The sequence below is a fragment of the Cetorhinus maximus genome, chromosome 21 (assembly GCF_964194155.1).
Source record: "Cetorhinus maximus chromosome 21, sCetMax3.hap1.1, whole genome shotgun sequence".
NCBI lineage: Eukaryota > Metazoa > Chordata > Chondrichthyes > Lamniformes > Cetorhinidae > Cetorhinus > Cetorhinus maximus.
Window position 1 is genome coordinate 68,695,415 of NC_135899.1, and position 24,784 is coordinate 68,720,198.

Here is a 24,784-nt window from a genome sequence, read left to right on the forward strand (position 1 = left end):
AGTTGTACCTTTTTCATAGGCATTTGCCATCTCCCCTTCAAAACTGCCATCACACCTCAAAAGAACTCATCCTGGTCTATTTGTCCTTTCCAAGTCCCACTCCATTTCCTTGTTTTGGTTGTTGTTACTGATTGAGGCATGTCTTAGATATCCTCTTGGCATCAGTGATGTAAGTTGTTCCCTTACTCAATCTGAGTGACATACAATGAAGTTGGTTCACGCTGCCTTATATCCACCAAATCACAGTGAGGTCAGCAAAGAAGGACAGCTTGCTTTAAGATGTACTTTGATTAGAGTATCTTACTGCAGTGTTGAATGCAGCTAAATATCTTGCATTGTCACCACGTTTGTGAATAACTTGGGAAAAAGGAGAGACCTGCCATCAGCATTGTACTGAGGCAACCATGAGAAAGTAAATCAGTTGGCATTAATATTTATAGGGAACTTAGTGGTACTGTGGATTATAGTGTGCAGCCCAGTCATTCCTGGGATCTGGTTTTGTGGGAGGGATGTGATGAAGACTCTCTGCAAATTAGAATTGTCTCTTGAGAAATAAATTTTGTGCAGGGTTAACTCAGTTTCCAGTAGTACAATTCCAGAGTGTAAGACTACTGCATTTAATTGGACAAAAATACATGACCAATACAAAAGCAAAATACTATGGATGCTGGGAATCTGAAATAAAATCAAAAAATGCTGGAAATACTGCGGTCAGACAGCATCTGCAGAGAGAAACAATGTTTTAGGTCAATGACCTTTCATCAGAACTGAAGAAAGATAGAAATTTATTAAGTTTGGGCAGAGGACAAGGTGTGAATGGCTACATAGCAGCTGTCTGAATGCAACATGAAAGGATAAAGAAATGAGACACGACCAAACCAGCAAGAAAAAAAGCACAGAATAAGATGGAGGCCGAGGTATGATTTTAAAATTGCTGAACTCAGTATTGAGTCTAGAGACCGTAGAATACCAAGTCGTATGATGAGGTGCAGTTCCTCAAGCTTGTATTTGGAATACTGTAGCAGGCCATGTTTAAGAATATCTGAGTATGTGCAGTGGAGAATTGAAATGACAAGTAACAGGAAGCTTGGGGGCATTTGTTTCTTCTAAATTGTGTGGCCGCGCAGCAGCCTGGAAGTCATTACATAGGCTGTGCACAAGTTGATGCCTTTAAATTACTGTGCGTGCACGGCCGTACAAAAAAATTAAAGGGGTCGTGCACATAAATTGTCTGCGCGCTGCAAAAGAAAAATTAGGAGAAGAATTTCTTGTACCCCATTTATATTGTGGTACTGCTTTCCATAATATAAATTGGTTGTCTTGTTGCTGAACTTCAGCTCGCGCCACAAGCATGTCATTGTGAGTTGGCAATGGAGTGAAATGAGAGCAGACTAAATAAGAACTTCTAAAATGGGAATTTCAGATGCAGAGTTGGAAGGACATGATGATAAGCTTTATAGGCTAAAGTAGAACAAACTAAACCTCAACCAGTCAGTAGAGGAAGAGACAGTGATGTGTTCTTCCTGCAAGATGGAGTTTTTAACACTAGGTGTTGACTCGGGCAAACATGCCCATGGAAAGTTTCACCAGCGCTCATTGCTCAAGCTCAAAATTTCATAATTTGAGAAGGTGACCACCTGGCATCACTGGGAAGGAGAGCAGTTTTTGCCATGTGAGTTTGTGAGAATAATCACACTTATGCGAGATGAGGAAGGAAAATGGGTGACTTTGAGGGTAGGGAAAGGCAGGAAGGATAGTTAGAACAGGAGCACCTAATGCAGGCTCACAGATTTGAAGCTTTTGCTTTCTGAGAGAACCCTTGGCAGGTGGAAGGCAAGATTGGCACTTTGATTGTAGAGCAACGGCAGAGTATTTTATATTAAATTTTAAAAAAAAGGATTAGGGAGGTACAGAATTTAAAAGTAAAGTTAAAATTCTCAATTTAAAAAAAAAACTGCAATTCCATGGACAGAGGTTAGAAACTAATTTTAGTTGAAGCGGTCAATGTATAAGGGCTATAAAAATAAAAAAATGAAAGCAGAAAATAGAGGATAAGAATAAAGAACAAAGAAAAGTACAGCATAGGAACAGGCCCTTCAGCCCTCCAAGCCTGCGCCGATCATATTGCCCCGTCAACTAAAACATTTTGCACTTCTGGGGTCCTTATCCCTCTATTCCCATCCTATTCATGTATTTGTCAAGCTGCCTCTTAAACACCACTATCGTACCTGCTTCCACCACCTCCTCTGGCAGCAAATTCCAGACACTCACTACCCTCTGCGTAAAAAAAACTTTCCCTGCACATCTCCTCTATAGTTTTCTCCTCTCACCTTAAATCTATGTCCCCGAGTAATTGACTCTTCCACCCTGGGAAAAAGCTTCTGACTATCTACTCTGTCCATGCCACTCATAATTTTGTAAACTTCTATTAAGTCGCCCCTCAATCTCCGTCGCTCTAGTGAGAACAAACCGAGTTTCTCCAACCTCTCCTCATAGCTAATAACCTCCAGACCAGGCAGCATCTGGTAAACCTCCTCTGCACCCTTTCCAATGCCTCCATATCCTTCTGGTAATGTGGCGACCAAAATTGCACGCAATATTCCAAGTGTGGCCTAACCAAGGTTCTATACAGCTGCAGCATGACTTCTCAGCTTTTATACTCAATACCCTTGCCAATGAAGGCACGCATGCCATATGCCTTCCTGACCAACTTATCCACCTGCGTTACCACTTTGTGACCTGTGGACCTGTACGCCCAGATCCCTCTGCCCGTCAATGCACTTAAGGGTTCTGCCAATTATTGTATAATTCCTGCCTGTATTAGACCTTCCAAAATGCATTAACCTTGCATTTGTCCGGATTATACTCCATCTGCCATTTCTCTGCCCAAGTCTCCAATCGATCTATGTCCCGTTGTATCCTTTGACAATCCTCTTCACTGTCTGCAAACTTACTAATTAGCCCAGTTACATTTTCCTCCAAATCATTTATGTATACTACAAACAGCAAAGGTCCCAGCACTGATCTCTGTGGAACTCCACTAGTCACAGCTCTCCATTCAGAAAAGCACCCTTCCACTGCTACCCTCTGTCTTCTATGACCAAGCCAATTCTGTATCCATCTTGCCAGCTCACCTCTGATCCCGTGCGACTTTACCTTCTGTACCAGTCTGCCATGAGGGACCTTGTCGAAGGCCTTACTGAAATCCATGTATATAACATCCACTGCCCTTCCATTGTCGATCATGTTTGTCACTTCCTCGAAAAACTCGATCAAGTTTGTGAGACATGACCTCCCCTTCACAAAACCATGCTGCCTCTCACTAATATGCCCATTTGCTTCCAAATGGTAGTAAATCCTGTCACAAAGAATCTTCTCCAATAATTTCCCTACCACTGATTTAAGGCTCACCGGCCTGTAATTTCCTGGATTATCCCTGCTACCCTTCTTAAACAATGGAATAACATTGGCCATTCTCCAGCCCTTTGGGACCTCAACCGTAGCCAGAGAAGATACAAAAATTTCTGTCAAGGCCCCAGCAATCTCCTCCCTTGCCTCCCTCAGTACTCTGGGGTAGATCCCATCTGGCCCTGAGGACTTATCCACCTTAATATTCTTCAAGATGCCTAACACCTCTTTTTTGATCTCAACATGATCCAGGCTATCTACACACTCATCCCTAGACAAATCGACTGCTAAGTCCTTCTCTTTGGTGAATACTAATGAGAAGTATTCATTTAGTATCTCTCCCATTTCCTCTGGCTCCACAGATTCCCACCTCTGTCCCTGAGTGGGCCTACCCTTTCCCTGGCTACCCTCTTGCTTTTTACATATGTATAAAAGGCCTTGGGATTTTCCTTAATCCTGGTTGCCAGTGACTTTTCATGATCCCTTTTGGCCCTCCTGACTCCTTGCTTAAGTTTCTTCCTACTTTCTTTATATTCTCCACGGGTTTCATCTGTTCCCAGCCTTCTAGCCCTTACGAATGCTTCCCTTTTCTTTTTGACTAATCTCACAATATCCTTCGTTATCCAAGGTTCCTGAAACTTGCCATGCTTATCCTTCATCCTAGCAGAAACATGCTGGTCCTGAATTCTTATCAACTGACATTTGAAAGCTCCCCCCACCCCCCAACATGTCAGTTGTTGATTTGCCCTCAAACATCCACCTCCAGTCTAGATTCCTCAGTTCCTGCCTAATATTGTTATAATTAGCCTTCCCCCAATTAAGCAACTTAACCCGAGGACTCCTGTTATCCTTATCCACCAGTACCTTGAAACTTACTGAATTATGGTCACTTTTCCCGAAATGCTCCCCTACTGAAACTTCGACCACCTGGCTGGGTTCATTCCCTAATACCAGATCCAGTATTGCCCCTTACCTAGTTGGACTATCTACATATTGTCTCAGGAAGCCCTCCTGGATGCACCTTACAAATTGTGCACCATCCAAACCCCTAGCACTAAGTGATACCCAGTCAATATAGGGAAAGTTAAAATCTCCCACCACAACAACCCTATTGCTTTTACATCTTTCCAAAATCTGTCTACATAGCTGTTCCTCAACCTCCCGCTGGCAATTGGGAGGCCTATAGTAAACCCCCAACATTGTGACTGCACCCTTCCTATTCCAGAGCTCTACCCATATTGCCTCGCTGCACGAGCCCACCGAGGTGTCCTCCTGTCATACAGCTGTGATATTCCCCTTAGCCAGCAGTGCAACTCCCCCACCTCTTCTACATCCCTCCCTATCCTGCCTGAAACATCTAAATCCTGGAATGTTTATCTGCTAATCCTGTCCATCCTTCAACCAAGTCTCTGTAATAGCAATAACATCATAGTCCCAAGTACTAATCCAAACTCTAAACTCATCTGCCTTGCTTGTTATACTTCTCGCATTGAAACAAATGCATTTCAGACTCCCAGTCCCACTGTGTTCAGTAATTTGGGAAGCTAAGTGAATGAGAGCAAATTCAGGAAGCATTAAAAAAAACCAATATTTTACAAATATGTCAGTAAAAAGATAATTGCCAATAGAGAGATGGGATTCAGGAAGGTGTGTTTTTGCGGGGGATGGGGGGAGTTATTGTCAATTTGTAGATCAGAAAATGGCAGAAATATTTAAGTACTTGAATTAATCATTAAGTGAAGGATATTGGCGGGGAGTTCAATTCTGAAAGTCTAAGTGATACGGAAAAGGGAAAATTTTGTGTCTGTTGGTTAATCACTAGAGAAGGGACAGTTCCGAGGCCCAGCAGGATATGTATTATGGCACTGAGGGAGATGAGAAAGGAAATTATATTTCAGGGCTTTGAGTGTGGATATATGTCAGAGGGCTGAGGAATGGTTTATTTGGTACGTATTTTTGAGAGAGCCTGAGTTAATATGGCCAGTTAATTTTTAACATCAATGATTTGGTACATGTTAAAGATGCAATTGCCTTGCATCTTGATAAAGGAAAAAAATAGTTAGCAGCAGGCAGCTGCTTTCAAAAGGGATGATCACACTTGGAAAGACCTCATTGAAGAATTAATAGACGTTATAAATAGGGGAATTGCAGTGAATGTGTGGTACATGATAAGGTATGATCCAGGATATTACAAGAGAAGGTTAAAGGCTATTGAATTGAGTGGGACAGCATGTAGTATGAAAAGTTCCTTACTAGAAAGCAGAGTTAAATCAATTTTTCTGAGTGGTTGGCAATGTTCAAGGTTCTGTTCTGGGGCCACTTCTGTGAATTCTGCATTTCAATGATTTGGATACAGATCTAGAGTGAGTAATGTCAACATTTGTAATGATACCAACATAGGTATAGCAAATTCTTTCGAAGATCAAAGGAAACTGCACAGGATCATTGGGGGGGAATGGGCTAAAATATGGCAAAAATAGAACTGTAAATAAAAGTAATTATGCTTTGAATTGAAATAAGCCTGATATTGTGGAAGAGCAAAGCAATTTGGGGGTTCGTATTTACAGCATATTAGGGGCAGTATATTGGGTTATGAAGGGTGTAAAAAGGATAAATAAATATGAAATCATTAGATATAGAACAAAAAGCCAAGAGGCAATCAGTGATGAGCTTAAAAAATCCTTAAGATCTCAGTATAATATGCCCTGTTAGATTTCACACTATAGAAAGGATGCCAAGCTTTAGGTAGTATTGTTGTAGATTCATTAGGTTGCTACCTAGCATGAAGAAATAAAACTATGAAGGCAGATCTGAAAAATTGGGGCCAATTGTTTCGCATAATGCAAATTACAGGTGACGTGACAGATTGAAGTTATGAAAGGATGGAAAAGGGTGAATAAACTGTTTTCAGTTCTTGAGGAATCTAGAACAAAGAACCACAGATGTAAGATATTTGGGAGATGGGGCAAGAGAAATTTCTTTACATTGTTACAAGGTTGTAGAAGTCACTTCTAAAGTTGGTGGTTGCAGCAGAAACTGCCAATATTCAAGATTAGATTAAGTAGGTGGATTAGGGGAAAATAGATGAAGGCATTTGGGAACAGGACAGTAAATCTGATTAGAGTTATTTGCTCGTGAAGTGTAAATACAGATTTCGACTAAATGGTCTAGTTCTGTGTTCTGACTATTGCTTAAGTCAAGAATGTGACTTTAGAGCAGCTGCATGTGTGTATCTTGCTCATACAGTTAGTATGAAGATCAAACACTCATTAGTCATTATGGCTACCATTCTCTCTAGTGGTGGGACATGTTCCATATAAGTCAGCAATAACAAAAGTGGATTTCTGACATCTGTGAATAGATTAACCATTCAATCCAATTGTGGCTAGATGAAAGATGGAATCAGCAAAAGTACTTGTGGTGGAACCTGCTCATCATTTTCAATCCTGGTACCTAGGGCAAACTACTTCTAAGAAAAGTTTTAGTTTCTATTGACAGATTAGTTACAAGATTGCCTTTGGCATTTCTACTGTCTGATGTAACACTATAAGGTGAATGCTTTTGGAGTACAGCATTATGGGGAGCATTCACTGTTTTAGCGAAGTGCATACTGGTGACCAAACTGAGAACAGTGTACCATTGCCAGTGCTGATAAACTTGTTCTAGATACAAAAAAGTGTTTTTTTCTGATGAGTGTAATAGTTTTCAACTACATGTTTGATTTTAATCATCTGTATGTTATACTGTTTAAAGTTTATGAAAGAACAAAAATATACTTTTTCTTTACCACCTTAGGTTTGCTGAGGAATACAAAGCACAGCCAAATCGAGGGTATGGAAGTGGTGTCATGCGTGTATTTAAGAAGCTTCTAAGTCCAAACTGTAATGATGTGTTTAAACCAGCAAGGGAACAGTTTAAGGGAAAGGGCTCCTATGGAAATGGAGGTGCCATGAGGATCGCCCCTATTGCACTGGCATATCCAGATATTCAGGATGTTAAAAAGGTCAGACTAATGGAGCTTGTGTAATTTACTTTTGTTCAAATAAGACAGATTTTATTATTGATTTGCTTTCTTTCTCCTCTTCTCTTCCTTCCACCTTCTACCCCTTTAGAATCAATGGCCCACCCTCTTTGGGCAGAATAATTCATCGTTTAAACATTTTTACGATTATTTCTCTATCACCACTGGATGCTCTTCCCCAACCTCTAAGAAAAGGAAGCCCTGTTTGTTCACTTGGCCACTATGCTTTTGTCTTGGCTTACTATTGACAATCTTCTGATCTAGTCAATCAGCCTATAATATATAATGGGGTTGAGACAATTATGGAAGCCATGTATGATGGGATGGCAGCAGCAGGAAAGGAATGAAGCTCCTTTGGCTGGCCTTTATAATTAACCTTGTGCTAATTGTACATTTATGTTTTTGTTCACTTGCCAGAGTTTATCTATACTAGTGGATCACCTGGGGCATTGCTTATGGTAAGTCAGATGGTGGTCTGTTTTTGAAGGCCAGGAGCATTATTTCATGTAATGCCCAAAGTACTAATATAAGATGGAGCTTTCAGGTCATAAGTCTAATTACTATTAAGTAAACACTACCCTAGAATTTGAAAATGAGAAACACCTTCAGATCTTCTAATTTCAGATTGGGAGGTACTTTAAACTTCCATGTTTCAGGCTAGCGGCTCTCTTAATTTCAAAGCTGGTTTACGTTTGTAATGAATTGTGACCTCTGGTATGTGACAGAGGTGAGCCAATCTATACTTTTATTTATATAATAGTGGATTTGGTGTGTCATTGCTAATAGTGAGTTAGAGGCACTGCAGCTGTAGTGAGCAGAGGGTATGAGGAGAGGAACACATCTGCAGTTAAGAGTCTGGGAAGTTTTAGGATCTCCCTCCTGACAGAAGTATTTTTGATTGGTTACTCGAAACCTAAATAAAAACAGTGGTTTCTTCAATGTAAATGGACAATCGGGGACTATTACAAAAATATAGAAATCATCATAAAATGTAATCTTTCTACTTTGAAATTCTCATGCGTAGCAATACAAGAAGAGCTTGTAAATAGTAACCCTTATTTTTGTTTTACAAGAAAATGACCCCCAAAATGTTGACATTGATGTTTTACCCATTTAAATACATTTAAAAAAAAAGTTACTGTATTTAAAATGGGCATTTCAACAGTAAAATGCCTTTGGGACTGGGACTATTGGAAGTTCTCGGGGAGAAATATAGAGCCAGCCCATGAGTCTGTACAAAACCTACACGTCCAATCCTGGAATGAGGTCAACCAGTTTAGTGCAAAGTGAGTCAGCTGCAGATTCATAAGCTATAAGTCATTCGGAACTGAACAACAAAGACAGCATTTCACCTTCAGTATTTTATCTGCTTGAATATACTGCATATATGTAGACTCCAAACAATGGAGCAAAGGCTGATGAGAGTCCAGCAGATTCCTAAACAAGTCGAGGGAAGAAATATAGCGTTTTTCACGACCTCATGATGGTCTGAATAATGTACTTTCCTTTAAATCAGCCTTGCCATGGATGATAGCGATAAAAGGACAGAACACACCCTGATACATTGGCAGCATTGTTTTATACCTGGGCCTGCAACAGGTGTCAGAAATTCACAACAATCAGAGGGTTATAACAAAGGAGTCAACTGAAAAAGGATCAGTAAGGGGTACGAGGAGATGGGCAACTACACCTGAGTGAGATGGAGACCGAGTGAGTAATGAATTAGGTTCACTTAGGAATTTGGTGCACGGAGTGGGGGGAAAGACTATGGTATATGAGAATTATTCTAAGTTAATTCAGAAAGTAATTGATTAAGCTAGCTAAACAACATAGAGCCCATATAAGTGGCGAGAGTTTACAGATAAAATCTGTTTGACATCACAGGAAGTATAGGTCTTTCTGGACTCGGCACAGGAGACAATTGGTGAGTGACAGGTAAGTTATTATATTATACCATACTGTAGTAAACACTTTATATAAAGTTTAAGGTATGAAGGTGCAGCTTGGCCATGTGGAATGTGCATCCTGCAAGATGTGCGAAATCAGGCAGATTGACTACATCTGCAGGAAATGTCACCATCTACAGAAACTTGAGCTCCGGGCTGCAGAACTCGAGTAGCAGTTGGAGTCACTGATGTAGCTGCAAGGCTGAGGATTGTGGATAGCGCGTTTAGAGAGGTGGTCACACCACAGCTAAGATGTACGCTGGCAGAGGGAATGTGTGGCTGCCAGAGTATCTAAGAGAAACAGGCAGGCAGTGCAGGGACCCCCTGAGGCTATTTTGCCCTCTAATAGTTTTTCCACTTTGGATACTGGTGAATGAGATGATTCCTCAGAGGACTGTAGCAAGAACCAAGTTCGTGGCACCACGAGTGGCTCAGCTGCACAGGAGGGGAGGAGGAAGAGCTATTGTGGTAGGGGATTCTATAGTTAGGGGAGCAGGCAGCTGTTTCTGTGGCCGTAGACATGACTCCAGGTTGGTGTGTTGCCTCCCTGGTGCAAGGATCAAGGATGTCAGAGCGACTCCAGGATATTCTTTTGGGGGACGGTGAATAGCCAGAGGTCATGGTCCACGTTGGGACCAATGACATAAGTAGGAAAAAGGATGAGGTCCTGAAAGCAGATTTTAGGGATTTAGGAAGGGAATTAAAAATTAGGACCTTGAGCAGTAATCTCAGGATTACTCCCAGTGCCACATGCTAGTGAGCATAAGAATAGGAAGATTGAGCAGTTCAACATGGGGCTGGAGAAATGGAGTAGGAGAGAGGGCTTTAGATTTCTGAGGCTTTGGGACTGGTTCTGGGACAGGTGGGACCTGTAAAGAAGTATGGGTTACTCCTTATCAGGACTGGGACTAATGTCCTTGTGGGGAGACTTGCTAGTGCTGTTGAGAAGGGTTTAAACTAGACTGAGGACGAATTCAGAGTTGAGTGGAGAGGAACTCACAGTGGGAAGTAGAGAAGTATTAATATATCAGAGTGCAGTATCAAGGCAGATGGAATACTTGGAAAGTTTGATAAAATTCGAGTAGGCAATAAGTCATTAGATGTGGTCAGAGTAAGGGGAAAATAAAAATGCCTAAATCAGGGTTAATGTGCATGTATGTGAATGCACAGTGTGGTTAATAAGATTGGTGAACTACAGGCACAGATTGACAAATGCAGTTATGATATTGCTATAACAGACCTTGCTCAAAGAAGGGCAGGACTGGGTATTAAATACTTTGTACCCAGGAATATTCAGGAGAGACAGGAAAGGAAGAAAAGGGCGGGCAGTAGCAGTATTAATACAAGATGAAATTACAGTACTGGAGAGAGAGAGGGGTCAAGGACAAAATCTCTCTTGCTAGATGTTAGGAATGAAAAAGGTGCAATAACATTGACTGGTGTAGTGTATAGAACACCAGCTAGTGGAAGGGATGTAGAGAAACAAATCTGCAAATAAATTAGAGGTGCAAGAATTAGAGTAATTTTAATAGGAGACTTCAATTATCCAAATATAGACTGGGTCTGGAATAGTGCAAAGGGACAAGAGGAGCAAGTTCCTGGAATGTGTTCAAGATAATTTTCTGCAGCAATATGTTTCTGGTCCACTGAGGGAAGGCACTGTTGGACCTGGTTCTGTAGAATGAGTTGGCCCAAGTGGATCAAATATCAGTGGGAGAGCCTCTAGGGGACAGTGACCATCGTATCATAAGGTTTAGGTTGGCTGTGGAAAAAGGACAAGGAACATTCCAGAGCAGGGATAATTAATTTGGGGAAAGCCAACTTCGATGGAATGAGAATCATCTAAGCTATGTAAGCTTGAATCAAGTGTAGGCAGAAAAGGTGACTGAACAATGCCTGTCCTTTGAAGTAGCCCAATGTCAAGGTATGGTAAGTCCAGAGCACCCTGGATGGTGACAGAGATAGAGGTGAAGATGAAAAGGAAGAAGTGTGTGTATGACATGTCAGGTAGAAAATACAATGGAGTATCAGGCTGAATATAGAAAGGCCAGAGGAGAAATGAAAAATCTAATAAAAGCAAGGAGAGAGCATGAAAAGAGACTGGCAGCTAATATAAAAGGGAGCCCAAGGTTTTCTTTAAGCATTTTAAATAATAAAAGGGTGGTAAAAGAAAGAATAGGGCCAATTAGGGATAAGAAAGGGGACTTGCACGTGGAGGTCTTCAACAAGTACTTTACAAAGGAAGATCGTGCTACCCAGGTTGAATTGAGAGAGGAGGCAACTGGTATGCTAGAAGAATTTACATTCGAGAGAGGAGGTTTTAGGAAGACTATCTTTACTTAAAATTGATAAGGTGCCAGGACTGGATGAGATAAGTCCAAGGGTACTGAGGGAAGTGAGAGTAGAAATTGCAGAGGCATGAATGATCTTCCAGCCTTCCTTAGAAACAGGTGGTGCCAGAGGACTGGAGAATTGCAAATGTTACACCTTTGTTCAAAAAGGGATGCAAGTCAGTCTGACTACAGTGGTAGTGAAACATCTGGAAACTATTGTTCGGGACAGAATCAATAGTCACTCAGACAAGTGCAGGAATAATTAAGGAAAGCCAGGCATGGATTCATTAAGGGAAAATCATGTTTAACTAACTTGTTGGAGTTTTTTGAGGAAGTAACAGAAGTTTGATAAGAGCAACGCTGTGGAAGTGGTGTATATGGATTTTCAAAAGGCATTTGATACGGCGCCACAGACTTGAGTAAAATTCTAGATTATGGAATAAAAGGGAAGAGATGGGAAGGTTGTGATGTATTGGTATTGTCACTGGACTAATAATCCAGAGACCCAGGGTAATGCCCTGGGAACCTGGGTTTGGATCCCACCATGGCAGATGTTGGAGTTTGAATTCAATAAAACTCTGGAACTAAAATTTGAATGATGACCGTGAAACAATTGTTGTAAAAACCCATCTGGTTCACTAATGTCCTTTCGGGAAGGAAAACTGTTGTCCTTACCTGGTCTGGCCTACATGTGATTCCAGACCCACAGCAATGTGGTTGATTTTTAAATACCCTATGAAATGGCCTAGCAAGCCACTCAGTTGTATCAAACTGCTACAAAGTCACAAAAAAGGAATGAAACCGGACCTGGCATTGTCCTAGGCACCAGAAACGACAACAGCAATCTCAGCCCTGTTGACTCAGCAAAGTCATCTTTACTAGTGCCAAAATTCGGGGAGCTGACTCAGACGAGTCAAGCAACAGCCTGACAGTCATCCTTACGGAATCATATCTTACAGACAATGTCCCAGACACCACCATCACCATCCCTGCTATGTCCTGTCCCACCGGCAGGAGGTGGTGGCACAGTGGTATACAGTTGGGAGGGAGTTGCCCTGGGCATCCTCAACATCGACTCTGGACCCCATGAAGCCTCATGGCATCAGGTCAAGAATGGACAAGGAAACCTCCTGCTGATTACCACGTACCGCCCTCCCTCAGCTGATGAATCGGTGCTCCTCCATGTTGAACACCACTTGGAAGCACTGAGGGTGGCAAGGGTGCAGAATGTACTCTGGGTGGGGTCTTCAATGTCCATCATCAAGAGTGGCATGGTAGCACCACTACTGATCTAGCTGGCCAAGTCCTAAAGGACATAGCTGCTATACTGCGTCTGCGGCAGATGGTGAGGGAAAAACATACTTGACCTCGGCCGCATGAACCTGTCTGCTGCAGATGGGTCACAGCATAGTCGTGGAGACAAAATCCTGCCTTCACATTGAGGATACCTCCATTGTGTTGTGTGGCACTACCATTGTGCTAAATGTGATAGATGTCGAACAGATCTAACAACTCAAGTCTGGCCATTAGCAGTAGCAGAATTGTACTCGATACAATCAGTAACCTCATGGCCTGGCATATCCCCCATTCTACCATTACCATCAAGCTAGGGGATCAACCCTTGTTCAATGAAGAATGCAGGAGAGCTTGCCAGGAGCAGCACCAGGCATACTTAAAAATGAGGTGTCAACCTGGTGAAGCTATAACACAGGACTACTTGCGTGCCAAACAGCACAAGCAGCAAGTGATGGACAGCGCTAAGTGCTCCCACAACCAACAGATCAGATCTAAGCTCTGCAGTCCTGCCATATCCAGCCGTGAATGGTGGTGGACAATTAAACAACTCGCTGGAGGAGGAGGCTGCACAAATATCCCCATCCTCAATGATAGAGGAGCCCAGCACAGTCGTGCAAAAGATAAGACTGAAACAATGGCTACAATCTTCAGCCAGAAGTGCCAAGTGGATCTTCTGGAGGCATCTCTGCCTCCCCCGGAGGTCCCCAGCATCACAGATGCCAGTCTTCTGCCAATTTGATTCACTCCACATGATATTAAGAAATAGCTGAAGGTGCTAGATACTGCAAAGGTTATGGGCCCTGACAATATTCCAGCAATAGTACTGAAGACTTGTGCTCCAGAACTCGCTGTGCCCCTAGCCAAGCTGTTCTAGTACAGCTACGACACTGGCATCTACCTGGCTATGTGCAAAATTGCCCAGGTGTTGTGACTGGTAAAGTGGAGTTATTTAAAAATCCCAGAGGGAAACTTTAAACAACTGTCATAACCTATAATTTTAAGTGTTATGTTTGAGATGCGACCTTAAATTCCGGAATCAGGCCATCAGTTCTTGAGGCTTTGCATTAAACTAATTGAAACATTTTATTAATTTACACAGGTTAAAATATATACACAGCTACAAATTACTACTATCATAGCTTTTAACCAATGCCCAAACTAATCTCCATTAAGGCAATAGCAAACGACAGACTTAACCAAACACCAGACAAAGCATTTTCACCGTACGAATTCAAAATGAGGTTCTTTTCACTGTGGAGCCAGTTGGAGGCTTGCAGCTGCCTTTTGATCTTACATTGCCTCTGCCCTGTATACCTGAAAACTACTGAAATTATACCTACCAGCCCCACTGAATGATAATTCTCATTGTATCAACAACCTCTTTGAACTTCACCTTTTAACAATGAAACCCCTTTCATAGTACCAGTTTTATTAGTAATATAATCATATGGCTTGGTATATGCTAGATAGATGTCAAGTTTTCACCCCACTTCTGAATGCTCTATTCAAAAAACGCAAATACACGCTATCTGTCTTCCATGTCAAAACTAGTATCCATCAAAGCACCCAGACTAGCTGGCTTTAATCCAATTAAAACAGACCCGCAGACTAAAGAATTATATACTTTAATAGCTTCATGACACCAGGTATGTCCTGTATACACACACAGGACAATTCCAACCTGGCCAATTGCTGCCCCAACCGTCTACTCTCGATCATCAGTAATGAAAGGGGTCATCAACAGTGCTATCAAGTGGCACTTGCTTAGCAATAACCTGCTCACTGACACCCAGTTTGGGTTCTGCCAGGGCCGCTCAGCTTCTGACCTTATTACAGTCTTGGTTCAAACATGGACAGAAGAGCTAAACTCCCAAGGTGAGGTGAGAGTGACTGCCCTTGACATCAAGGCCGCATTTGACTGAGTGTGGCATCAAGGAGCCCTTGCAAAACTGGAGTCAATGGAAATCTAGGGAGAGGTGGGGTGAAACTCTCCGCTGGTTGGAGTCATACCTAGCACAAAGGAAGATATGATTGTGGTTATTGGAGGTCAGTCATCTCAGCTGTAGGATATCACTGCAGGAGTTGCTCAAACCATCTTCAGCTGCTACATCAATGACCTTCCATCCATCATAAGGTCAGAAGTGGGGATGTGAAATCATCAGCAAACAAATGTTCACCATTTGCAACTCAGATACTGAAGCAGTCCATGCCCAAAAGCAGCAAGACCTGGACAATATCCAGGCTTGGGCTGACAAGTGGCAAGTAACATTTTGTGCCACACAAGCGTCAGGCAATGACAGTCTATAACAAGAGAGAATCCAACCATTGCCCCATGATGCTCAATGGCATTACCATCACTGAATCCCCCACTATCAACATCCTGGGGTTTACCATTGACCAGGAACTGAACTGGACTAGCCATATAAATACTGTGGCTACAAGAGCAGGTCAGAGGCTAAGAATCATGTGATGAGTAACACACCACCTGATTCCCCAAAGCCTGTCCACCATCTACAAGGCACAAGTCAGGAATGTGATGGAATGTTCCCCACTTGCCTGGATGAGTGTAGCTCCCACAACACTCAAGAAGCTTGACACCGTCCAGGGCAAAGCAGTCAACTTGATGGGCATCTCATCCACAAACATTCACTGCTTCCACCACTGACGCATAGTAGCAGCAGTGTGTACCACCTACACTATGCACTGCAGGAATTCACCAAGGCTCCTTTAGACAGCATCTTCCAAACCCACGACCACTATTATTTAGAAGGACAAGGGCAACAGATAGATGGGGACACCAAGTTCCCCTCCAAACCACTCACCATCCTGACTTGGAAATGTATCGCCGTTCCTTCAGTGTCGCTGGGTCAAAATCCTGGAACTCCATCCCTAACAGCACTGTAGGTGTACCTACACCACATGGACTACAGTGGTTCAAGAAGGCAGCTCACCACCACTTTATCAAGGACAACTAGGGATGGGCAATAAATGCTGGCACAGCCAGCAACACCCACATCCCGTGAATGAATATTTTTTTTAAAAAAGGCACTTGGATAAGAAATTGGCTGAGTGACAGGAAACAGTGGTGGTTAATAGATATTTTTCAGATTGGAGGCAGGTTTGTGGTAGAGTTCCCCAAGGATCAGTGTTGGGACCATTGCTGTTGCTGATATATATTAATGCCCTGGAATGTAGTGTTTAGGGCATGAATATCAAACTTGACAGATAATATGAAAATTGGAAATATTGTCAGCTGTGGTGAGGATAGTCTTAAACTTCAAAAGGACATAGACGTGTTGGTGGATTGGGCAGACAAGTGGCAGATGATGCTCAGTGCAGAGAAGTGTGAGGTGATTCATTTTGGCAGGAAGAATATGGTGAGATAGTAGTATAAAATACAGAAAAACTCCCTAAAGGAGGCACAGGAACAGAGGGACTTTGGTGTATATGTTTATAAGCCATTGAAGATGATAGGACAAGTTGAGGGAGTAGTTAATAAAGCCTAAGACACTATATGCTTTATTAATAGGGGCACTGAGTATAAGAGTAAGGAGGTCATGTTGAACTTGTATAAGACAGTAGTTAGGCCTCATTTGGAGTGCTGTGTCCAGTTCTGGGTGCCATACTTGAGGAAGGATGTGAAGGCATTTGAGAGAATCCAGAGGAGATTCACAAGAATGATTCCAGGGATGAAGAACAGTAGCTATGAAGATAGAGTGGAGAGGTTGGGACTCTTTTTTTTCCCTTAGAGAAGAGGGCTGTGAGGAGACTTGGTAGTTCAAGATCCTGAGAGGCATAGACAGGGTAAATATTGTGAAACTCTTCCCACTCAAGGGAGCATCTAGAACTAGAGGGCATGGGTTCAAAATAATTGGCAAAAAGAGTAAAAGTGATGTCAGGAAAAGCTATTTTTTCACCCAGAGGGTGGTTGGAGTCTGGAACCAACTTCCGAAGAGCATGGTGGAGGCAGGTTCGATTGAGTTATTCAAAAAGGAATTCGATGGCGACCTGAAGAGTGTGCAAGGTTACAGGGATAAGGCAGGATAATGGGGCTAAGTAGAATGCTCTTTGAGAGCCAGTGCAGACTTGATAGGCCAAATGGCCTCCTGCACTAAAGGTTCTGTGAAAAGGATTGAATGCACAAAATCTAAAATATCCAATCTTAAAAAAGTGAATATGTTAATAACTTGTTGCAACCCTTATCAAGTTCCCAATGTTAATAGCTTAATTTAAGACACACAAAAATATGCAAGTCAGGATTTCAAGGGGTGGATAATACAAGCTCATTGCCTACTGGCTACAGGCAGTGTCTTGGACATTCCTAATGCCATCAGATATAGAAGTATTGAGATACTGTGCCACCCTGCTTGTTCCAGTTTGTCTCGCATGTAAATTTTTACATTGCGTTATAAAATATCAAAGAGAAGGCTAATCACTTCCAAATTACAAACAAACATCCCTAGCAAGAGAGAATACCTAATTGCCCTCGTAATTCTTTGGACAATTAATTACTAATTGACTTTAGGATTCTACAGGAATTAAATCTTCTGACTTAAAGCAATAGAACTCTTGGCAGCCAAATAATGAGCATTACTCGATATAATACTCCTGCCCTCTGACATGCAATGAATGACTCCTTGAGAGATCCACTGGTTTGTTGTATTAATATTTTACTAGCCGATCCATACTATTACAGCAGTTGCAGTGAAATATCCCTAGAAAAAGATTTAAAAATAAGGGTGTAAGTCTGGTGATGACACAACATATAGACTGGATAGAAATACCATCCTTGGTGTAACCCTTAGGATGCCGCTCTGATATTTTTTTCTTGGGAATTTTAGGTGTTCGGTAATGTGAAAGTGGCAAATGAATGCTACCAAGTATGCTAAAGGTAGAAAGCATGAGTCCCTTTCCAGAACATTGTGTCGTTCTAGTTTGAGTTTGAAGCATAGTGGTTTTTGCAGCTTCAATGAGTTTAAGGCTCTCTTTATTTTTGGCCTTTCAGCTCATGGGCAATGACATGAAAGAATCTTTAGTATGTTATTCAGCTGTCAGAAGTCGTTTTGTTACATAATATTCCAATACTATTAAAATTAGCACTTATTCAAATTAAAAACTAATCCCACACTCTGCTTTTTCTAAGCCAATTCAATATCATTTCATTGAGGTTTATGTTTGAATAATATACCCTAACCTAAAATAACTTCTCAATGCTGTGAAAGACTGAGTTAATTTGTGTCAGAAATTCAGCTAAAGCAACTTTTGAACTTTTTTTTTCTCCAAGTGCTGAACTTGAGTGCTGCAAAAAAAAAAAAAAAATTTTTTGGCACACCCAGCTGCAAGTTTGCACTGTTTTTGAAAAGATACCTCTGTGGTGTTCCAAGGGTTATGGTAGTTGTGGAAGATTACGTTTCAATTAATTGTTGCTCATTTGAAAGAGGTGTTGAAAGTTAGTGCTGGGAACAAATAACTATTCAGTTTTTTTTAGCTATCAAAAGGAAGCATACAACTATTTTAACCAGTGATTAATTAACACAAGATCAACTCTCTCTTTCTTTTCATTCAAAATACAATTCTGTAGATTAGGCTTCTTCAGTTAAATAAAAACAGGTTGTAATAATCTCCCTATGCTGACTTTAATGTGATTGTTTTGTTTTGGGACAGTTTGCAAAGAAAAATGCTGAAGTGACACATGCTTCCTCACTGGGTTACAACGGTGCTATCCTGCAAGCCCTTGCTGTTCATCATGCTTTGCAGGGAGAGTTGCAGAAAGACAAGTACTTGGATCAGCTCATTGGAGAAATGCAGTTGGTTGAGAACGATGAAAAATCTCTGTCAGATGCAAAAGAGTGAGTACAGGTCTAGGGTGGCCTCTTGTGGCTAAATGCTTCATTTTTCTGGATAACTTCAGATGAAATTCTTACAATCTTGTCAACATATATTCAAAGGTTGACCTTGTAAATAGATCCTAGTTGAATGGCATTGAATATCTAGGATCTAAGATAAAGTACAGATCTATTGTTTTCTGCCACTAAAGGCTGTAAAATAAAGTGGCAGAAATTTATTACTGTGATACAATCTGTAGTTTTCAGTTTTCTGTCAACTAACAAATTTTCTTCAGAAAGATCTTTTTTAAGCCTTTTCTGCTTTTGACACCCATTACACCTCCCACCCCACCCTTTGCATCTTCCTATACTTCATTAAACTGAATTCTTCCATATATAAGCCTAGACAGTGACTATTGGCAAGCTATTGGAATTCAGAGGGAAGTGTGTGTTTGTCCCAATTTACTTTATAGTGTTCATGAAACATTACTGATTTTTCTCTTCTATCCCAGAAGATCTTAGTCAATTGTAGCAACCCACCTTGCTGTTCCACTGGCGCAGACTCTGGGCTAAATGGCCTCCCTTCTGTGCTGTACTGTTCTATTAAACCTGAGTTTGCTTAGCTCTGCACAGACTGGGAATCAAACCTGGAACTCCTAATTTGTATATTAAACTGTACATTAAGGACTTTTTAAAACCCTTTTTGTTCCAGGTGTTAAAAGGGTGGAAAATTTGGTCAGCAAAAAATGCAGCTAAATTCAAAAAATGTAATAAAATCACTAAAAGTTGATCAAGGGATTTTAACACAATCTAAATGGCAACCCCCAATCATTCAGACAGTTCCCAGGCACTGCTTTTTATGAGTGTTATCTGGATTACATAATGCATAGATTTTAAGTTAAAAGTTAATTTGAGGAGCTTTGTTTATTGTTGCTTCAGCCAGCTACCTGCCCTTTAGTGCAATATTAAGAATTGTTCGAGATTACGCACAAGGGAACTGTTGCAATCTTTCTTGGTATGTGACCTGAGTTAGTTTTTGATGACCTCAGTCTCCAGAAACCTATCATTCAGTGCATTGCTGTCCTTGGTCTATTCCTAACTAGGAGAAAGACTGACATTTTGATGTAGGTTAAAAAGCACAGTTCAAGGATGAAAAATTTCCACAATATTGGATAATGGAATTCCACGCTTTTAATTTTCTTCCTGACCTCCCCCCTCCACTTGGCTGAAGCCACTTCAGAGGCCAATGCCAGGTGGAGAGAGTCTTCGCCCAGAAAATCTCCACCAGTAATTAAGTGCTGTTAGCACTCAGCAGGTCAACCACCTTCTATAGATGTTTAATTCTTGTTTTCCCATTCTTTCTACTAACTTGCACATTAGTTTAGAAACCAGCCAAAAACTTAATCTGCTATTCTCTCCTAGTGAGCACATGTACCCTCATGTGGCTACAAAAATCTGCAAAAGGATATGGTTAGGTTAAGTGAGTGAGCAAAAATTTGGCAGATGGAGTAAATTGTGGGAAAGTGTGAGGTTGTCAACTTTGGCAGAAAGAATAGAAAAGCAGAGTATTATTTAAATGGAGACAGACTGCAGAATGCTGCAGTACAGAAGGACCGGGTGTTCACGTACATAATCTCAAAGTCAGCATGCAGGTACAGTAAGTAACTAAGAAGGCAAGCGAATGTTGGCCTTAATGGGAATGGAATATTAAAGTAGGGGAGTCTTGCTACAGAGCATTAATGAGACCACATCTAGAGTACTGTGTACAGTTTTGGACACCTTGAGGGGCATACTTGCATTGGAGGCAGTTCAGAGAAGATTCACAAGGCTGATTCCTGGGATGAAGAGGTAGTCTTATGGGGAAAGGTTGTGCAGGTTGACCTATACTATCATTGGAGTTTAGAAGACCTGAGAGGTGATCTTATTGAAATATACAAGATTCTGAGGTAGCTTGGCAGGGTAGATGTTTCCCCTCATGAGAATCTAGAACTAGGGGGCACAGTTTCAAAATAAGGGGTCTCCCATGTAAGATGGAAATGAGGAATTTCTTCTGAGGTTTTTGGAATTCTCTCCCCCAGTGAACAGTGGAGGCTAGGTCATTGAATATATTCAAGGTTGAGTTAAACAGATTTTTTGATAGTCAAGGGCATCTAGGGTTATGGGAGCAGGCAGCAAAGTGGAGTTAAGGCCTTGTTAGATATGCCATGATCTTATTGACTGGTAGGGCAGGCTTGAGAGTCTGAATAGCACTACTTCTCCTGTTTATGTTCTTATGAGGGTGGAAGTGGTTGTTGCCAATTAGCCTCATGCCAGCCTGAACCCAACTGCTGTCACTCATCCTGCCAGGAGGATGCACTGTGCTGCTGGCCACTCGATGGAGCTGTCTGTTTCAGTCGGCATGGCGGGGGTTGGGGTGGAGGAGGGAGCAGTTGAGTCAGAGCCTAGGTTGGTTGTAGTGAATTGATGCGGGTTTTTTGAACACCACCACTTTGTTCTCTGCTTGTTGAATTACAGCAGCAAACAACAATAACCATAGAAAAGTATCACCAAAACGAAATGCAGAAATATTGCACATCCCAGCATTTGCTGGAAGCAAAAGCCTGTGGATTGTCACCAATATTTATTGCCAACTTTCAGTCACTATGACCTGGTCATGAGGGGCCTGTGGTGCTCCAGGTGGCTCAGTTGCTGTAAGGCTGTTGAAAAGGCCAGTCTGCTGGTTATGGAGGGATTGGAAAGAGGCCAGTGTATGTATGTGTGTTGTGGGGCGAGATGGTGCAATGTGTGCGGGGGTAGGGTCTTCATTGATCCTTCTGTCACCAGGAATATAGTGAACTGGGATGAAATTTAAGTACACAAAGTAACATTTTTACAAAGTAGTTTAAAAACAAAGATTTTCATATTTATATGACCTATTGTTTTAATCTATAATATATTAACTTTAATACTGAATGTTACTATGCTGGTTTGATTTTGTTGGTGTTAATTTTCAAGTGTTAAAATGGAGTCTCATTGGAAAATAGCTTGTGAAGCACTGTTGTATTTGTTTTGCTTCGCTTCACATGTACATAATCCAGCAAGGTCATGTTCTGTTAGTATGGACTTCAGTGAACGTTGAAATGCTGAGTTCACCTTGGTGATTCGAAATAAATGCATTGTCTGCAGTCTTGACGCTAATGGAAGTAAGATGAAGGGAAAACTAATGTTTCTGCTCACTTGATCTAATAATTCCACAAATTTGAAATGGCCTAGAAACATTTGCATTTTACTACAGATTATAATAAGTGCGATGATTTCCTGTCTCAAAAATTTTCAGACCTTTTTTGTCCTTGGCCACATTCATCCCTAAAAGTTGACACAGTAGTACCTACAGATATTTTCTAAAAAATCCAATCTTACAACCTTTTGTTTTCTATCCAAAATTCAGATCATGGGATGCATGTGTATTATATCAGTGATAATAGTGCAGCACATATGGCATTCAACATGCATGCTGATGTTCAAGTGCAACTTCTGCATTCTCCACACTGATCTTTGATTTTTTTAAAAAATTGATAAAATGTAATTTTGTTTCCTGCAATTCAGGAGGAAATTCCAATTGGAATACTTGATGTCAATATGTTTGCCTTTAATTATAACCTTTTAAGAGTGTGAGATCTAGCTCTCTTGAGTAAGGTGGAAAAAATTTTATCCTCACACTCCACACTCTGTTCTTGTGATTTCTGGGCCTAAATCTGGAAGTGCAAGGTATCCGAGTTGTGCAGACAAACTAAATGCTTAACTGCTCGTGGCAAGAATAGTGTCTCCACTTTGCCAAAACCCTGTCATTCAACCACACAAGTAGATCAAACACTTGTGGGATATATGCTTGTCAGGCCATGTGACATGCATAAAACTGGGAAACCATTGAGTGCTAGGTACCCTTCTTGAAAAGCTATGAAAATTTCTTTACAGACATATATTCCTGCAGAGAGAGATTTATTGATTAATGAAAGTTCATCATTCATTTCCACTTGTCATAGGAAGTGACCAACCGCAAATTCCCATTGAAAATATGGGATTGTTCTGTGGACCTTTGCTATGGCAACCTATCTTGGTCCAGAAACATGTTAAAACGACTACAAGAGGTATAATTGTTGTCTTGTAAATACTATGTTCTGAACATATGCAATCACTACATCAATGTGAAAATAAGTATATAATCTTTAAAAAGTAACAATTAACAGTCAAAAAGATGTTTCCAATTTGAATTTGCAATGTTTAATAAATTTTCTAAAGTGGGTAGTTTATTATGGCTCTGATTTACAACTTAAGAGGTTGGTCTTCAGACCATTTTCAATTGCAGTTGGTGCAGCAAAATAAAGTCCAATGTGGTCATCCCTACATTGGGGAGACCAAATGCAGACTGGGTGACCACTTTGCGGAACACCTTTGGTCTGTCCGCAAGCATGACCCAGACCTTCCTGTCGCTTGCCATTTCAACACCCCACCCTGCTCTCATGCCCTCATGTCCTTCCTTGGCCTGCTGCAATGTTGCAGTGAAGCCCAAAGCAAACTGGAGGAACAGCACCTTGTCTTCCGGTTAGGCACTTTACAACCTTCCGGACTTAACGTTGAGTTCAACAACTTCAGACCATGAACACTCTCCTCTATCTTCACCCCTTTTTAAAATTCGCTGTAAAATTATTTTTATTTACTTAGCTTTATTTGAATTAATTTATTCATTGTTTTATCCCTTTTTTATCCCCTTATCCCTTTTTGTATCTTCCTTCCCCCAACCACATACCCTCCCCCACCCCACCCTGAAAGAGCCTTCTGTTACCTTGTTCCATGTTGTCCTTTCAGAGTGCTGACCTTTGTTCTGCTGTTCTCACATTCTGCTTTCTTACATTTGTGCCACAATCAGCACGTTCTTTAGCCCTTACCACTACCATTAACACTCCCTTTGTCTTTCTGGCCATGACATCTTTGTCTATCTCTCCTTAGCCCCCACCTATTGCTGACCTTCTATCTGGCTTCACCTGCTCTACCCCTCTTAAACAGTATGAATTTCATCACATTTCTACCCTTTAGCTCAGAAGAAGAGTCATACGGACTCAAAACGTTAACTCTGTTTCTCTCTCCACAGATGCTGTCAGACCTGCTGAGTTTTTCCAGAATTTTCTGTTTTTATATATAGGGAGTTCAATTGTTGAACTTCCTTTTTCAGTGACTTTTAATTAGTTGATGGTTGATATAGGTGGTGCTTTGCTCAGTTTGAAAAGGCTTATACAGCTTTTGCTGATTCTCGAGGTGATTGTGGAGGGGAGAGGGCACGTTTTAAGGAACAAGCTCTGATCACTTTGGTAGCTTTATAATCCACAGTCTAACCTTTTTCATGTCTCATTTGATTTTCCCACTTGGCTGCTGAAACCACCTGAGCTGCTGCTTATTAGTGCAAAGAGGATTGTGTTATGTTGGAAAAGTGTGTAATTTTCCACTAAATGTATGTTTTATGATTGCTTCTTTAAGCTGGTGTCTGCTGCAGAACAGAGTGCTTGTTTTCACTTGAGTCTGCTGGATTAAAACTTGTCTGCAGTGCATCTGACTACTCAGCTTTCTTGAGCTCACAGTGGACTTGGCCACTCAATTTTGCTGATTTTAGCTCAAAATGTGTAATCCAGCGATAATCGTTATCTATCTGTAGACTTGTAAATTTTGCTGCAAAACCTGATTACGTTTTTACAACCATGTGACAACTTCTGTTAAGACATTTGCTAGGAGCTGAGTGAGAACAGTATTGCTTTTTATCCTTCCTTTGGGATGTTGCCCTGGCAAACTGAGATTGAATGTAAATGTTTCGAATATACTCAACTTGCTATCGATTGGGTGGTGGGAGTAGCATAGAGACAATAGGTGTAGAGAAGCCTTTAAATCTAGCAGGTGTCTCAAAAATATATATTTAAAATTTGCCTG

General features: G+C 41.2%; 1 protein-coding gene across 2 annotated transcripts in view; it reads left to right on the forward strand.

The window, feature by feature from the left end:
• Window positions 1–24,784, forward strand: part of adprs (ADP-ribosylserine hydrolase) — a 37,386-nt gene that overhangs the window by 6,849 nt on the left and 5,753 nt on the right. For both annotated transcript variants that reach the window (XM_078567083.1, XM_078567084.1), the window contains exons 3-4: window positions 7,204–7,411; window positions 18,669–18,853. In XM_078567083.1, coding sequence (XP_078423209.1) covers window positions 7,204–7,411; window positions 18,669–18,853 — 393 coding nt within the window. The remainder of the gene's footprint in view (window positions 1–7,203; window positions 7,412–18,668; window positions 18,854–24,784) is intronic.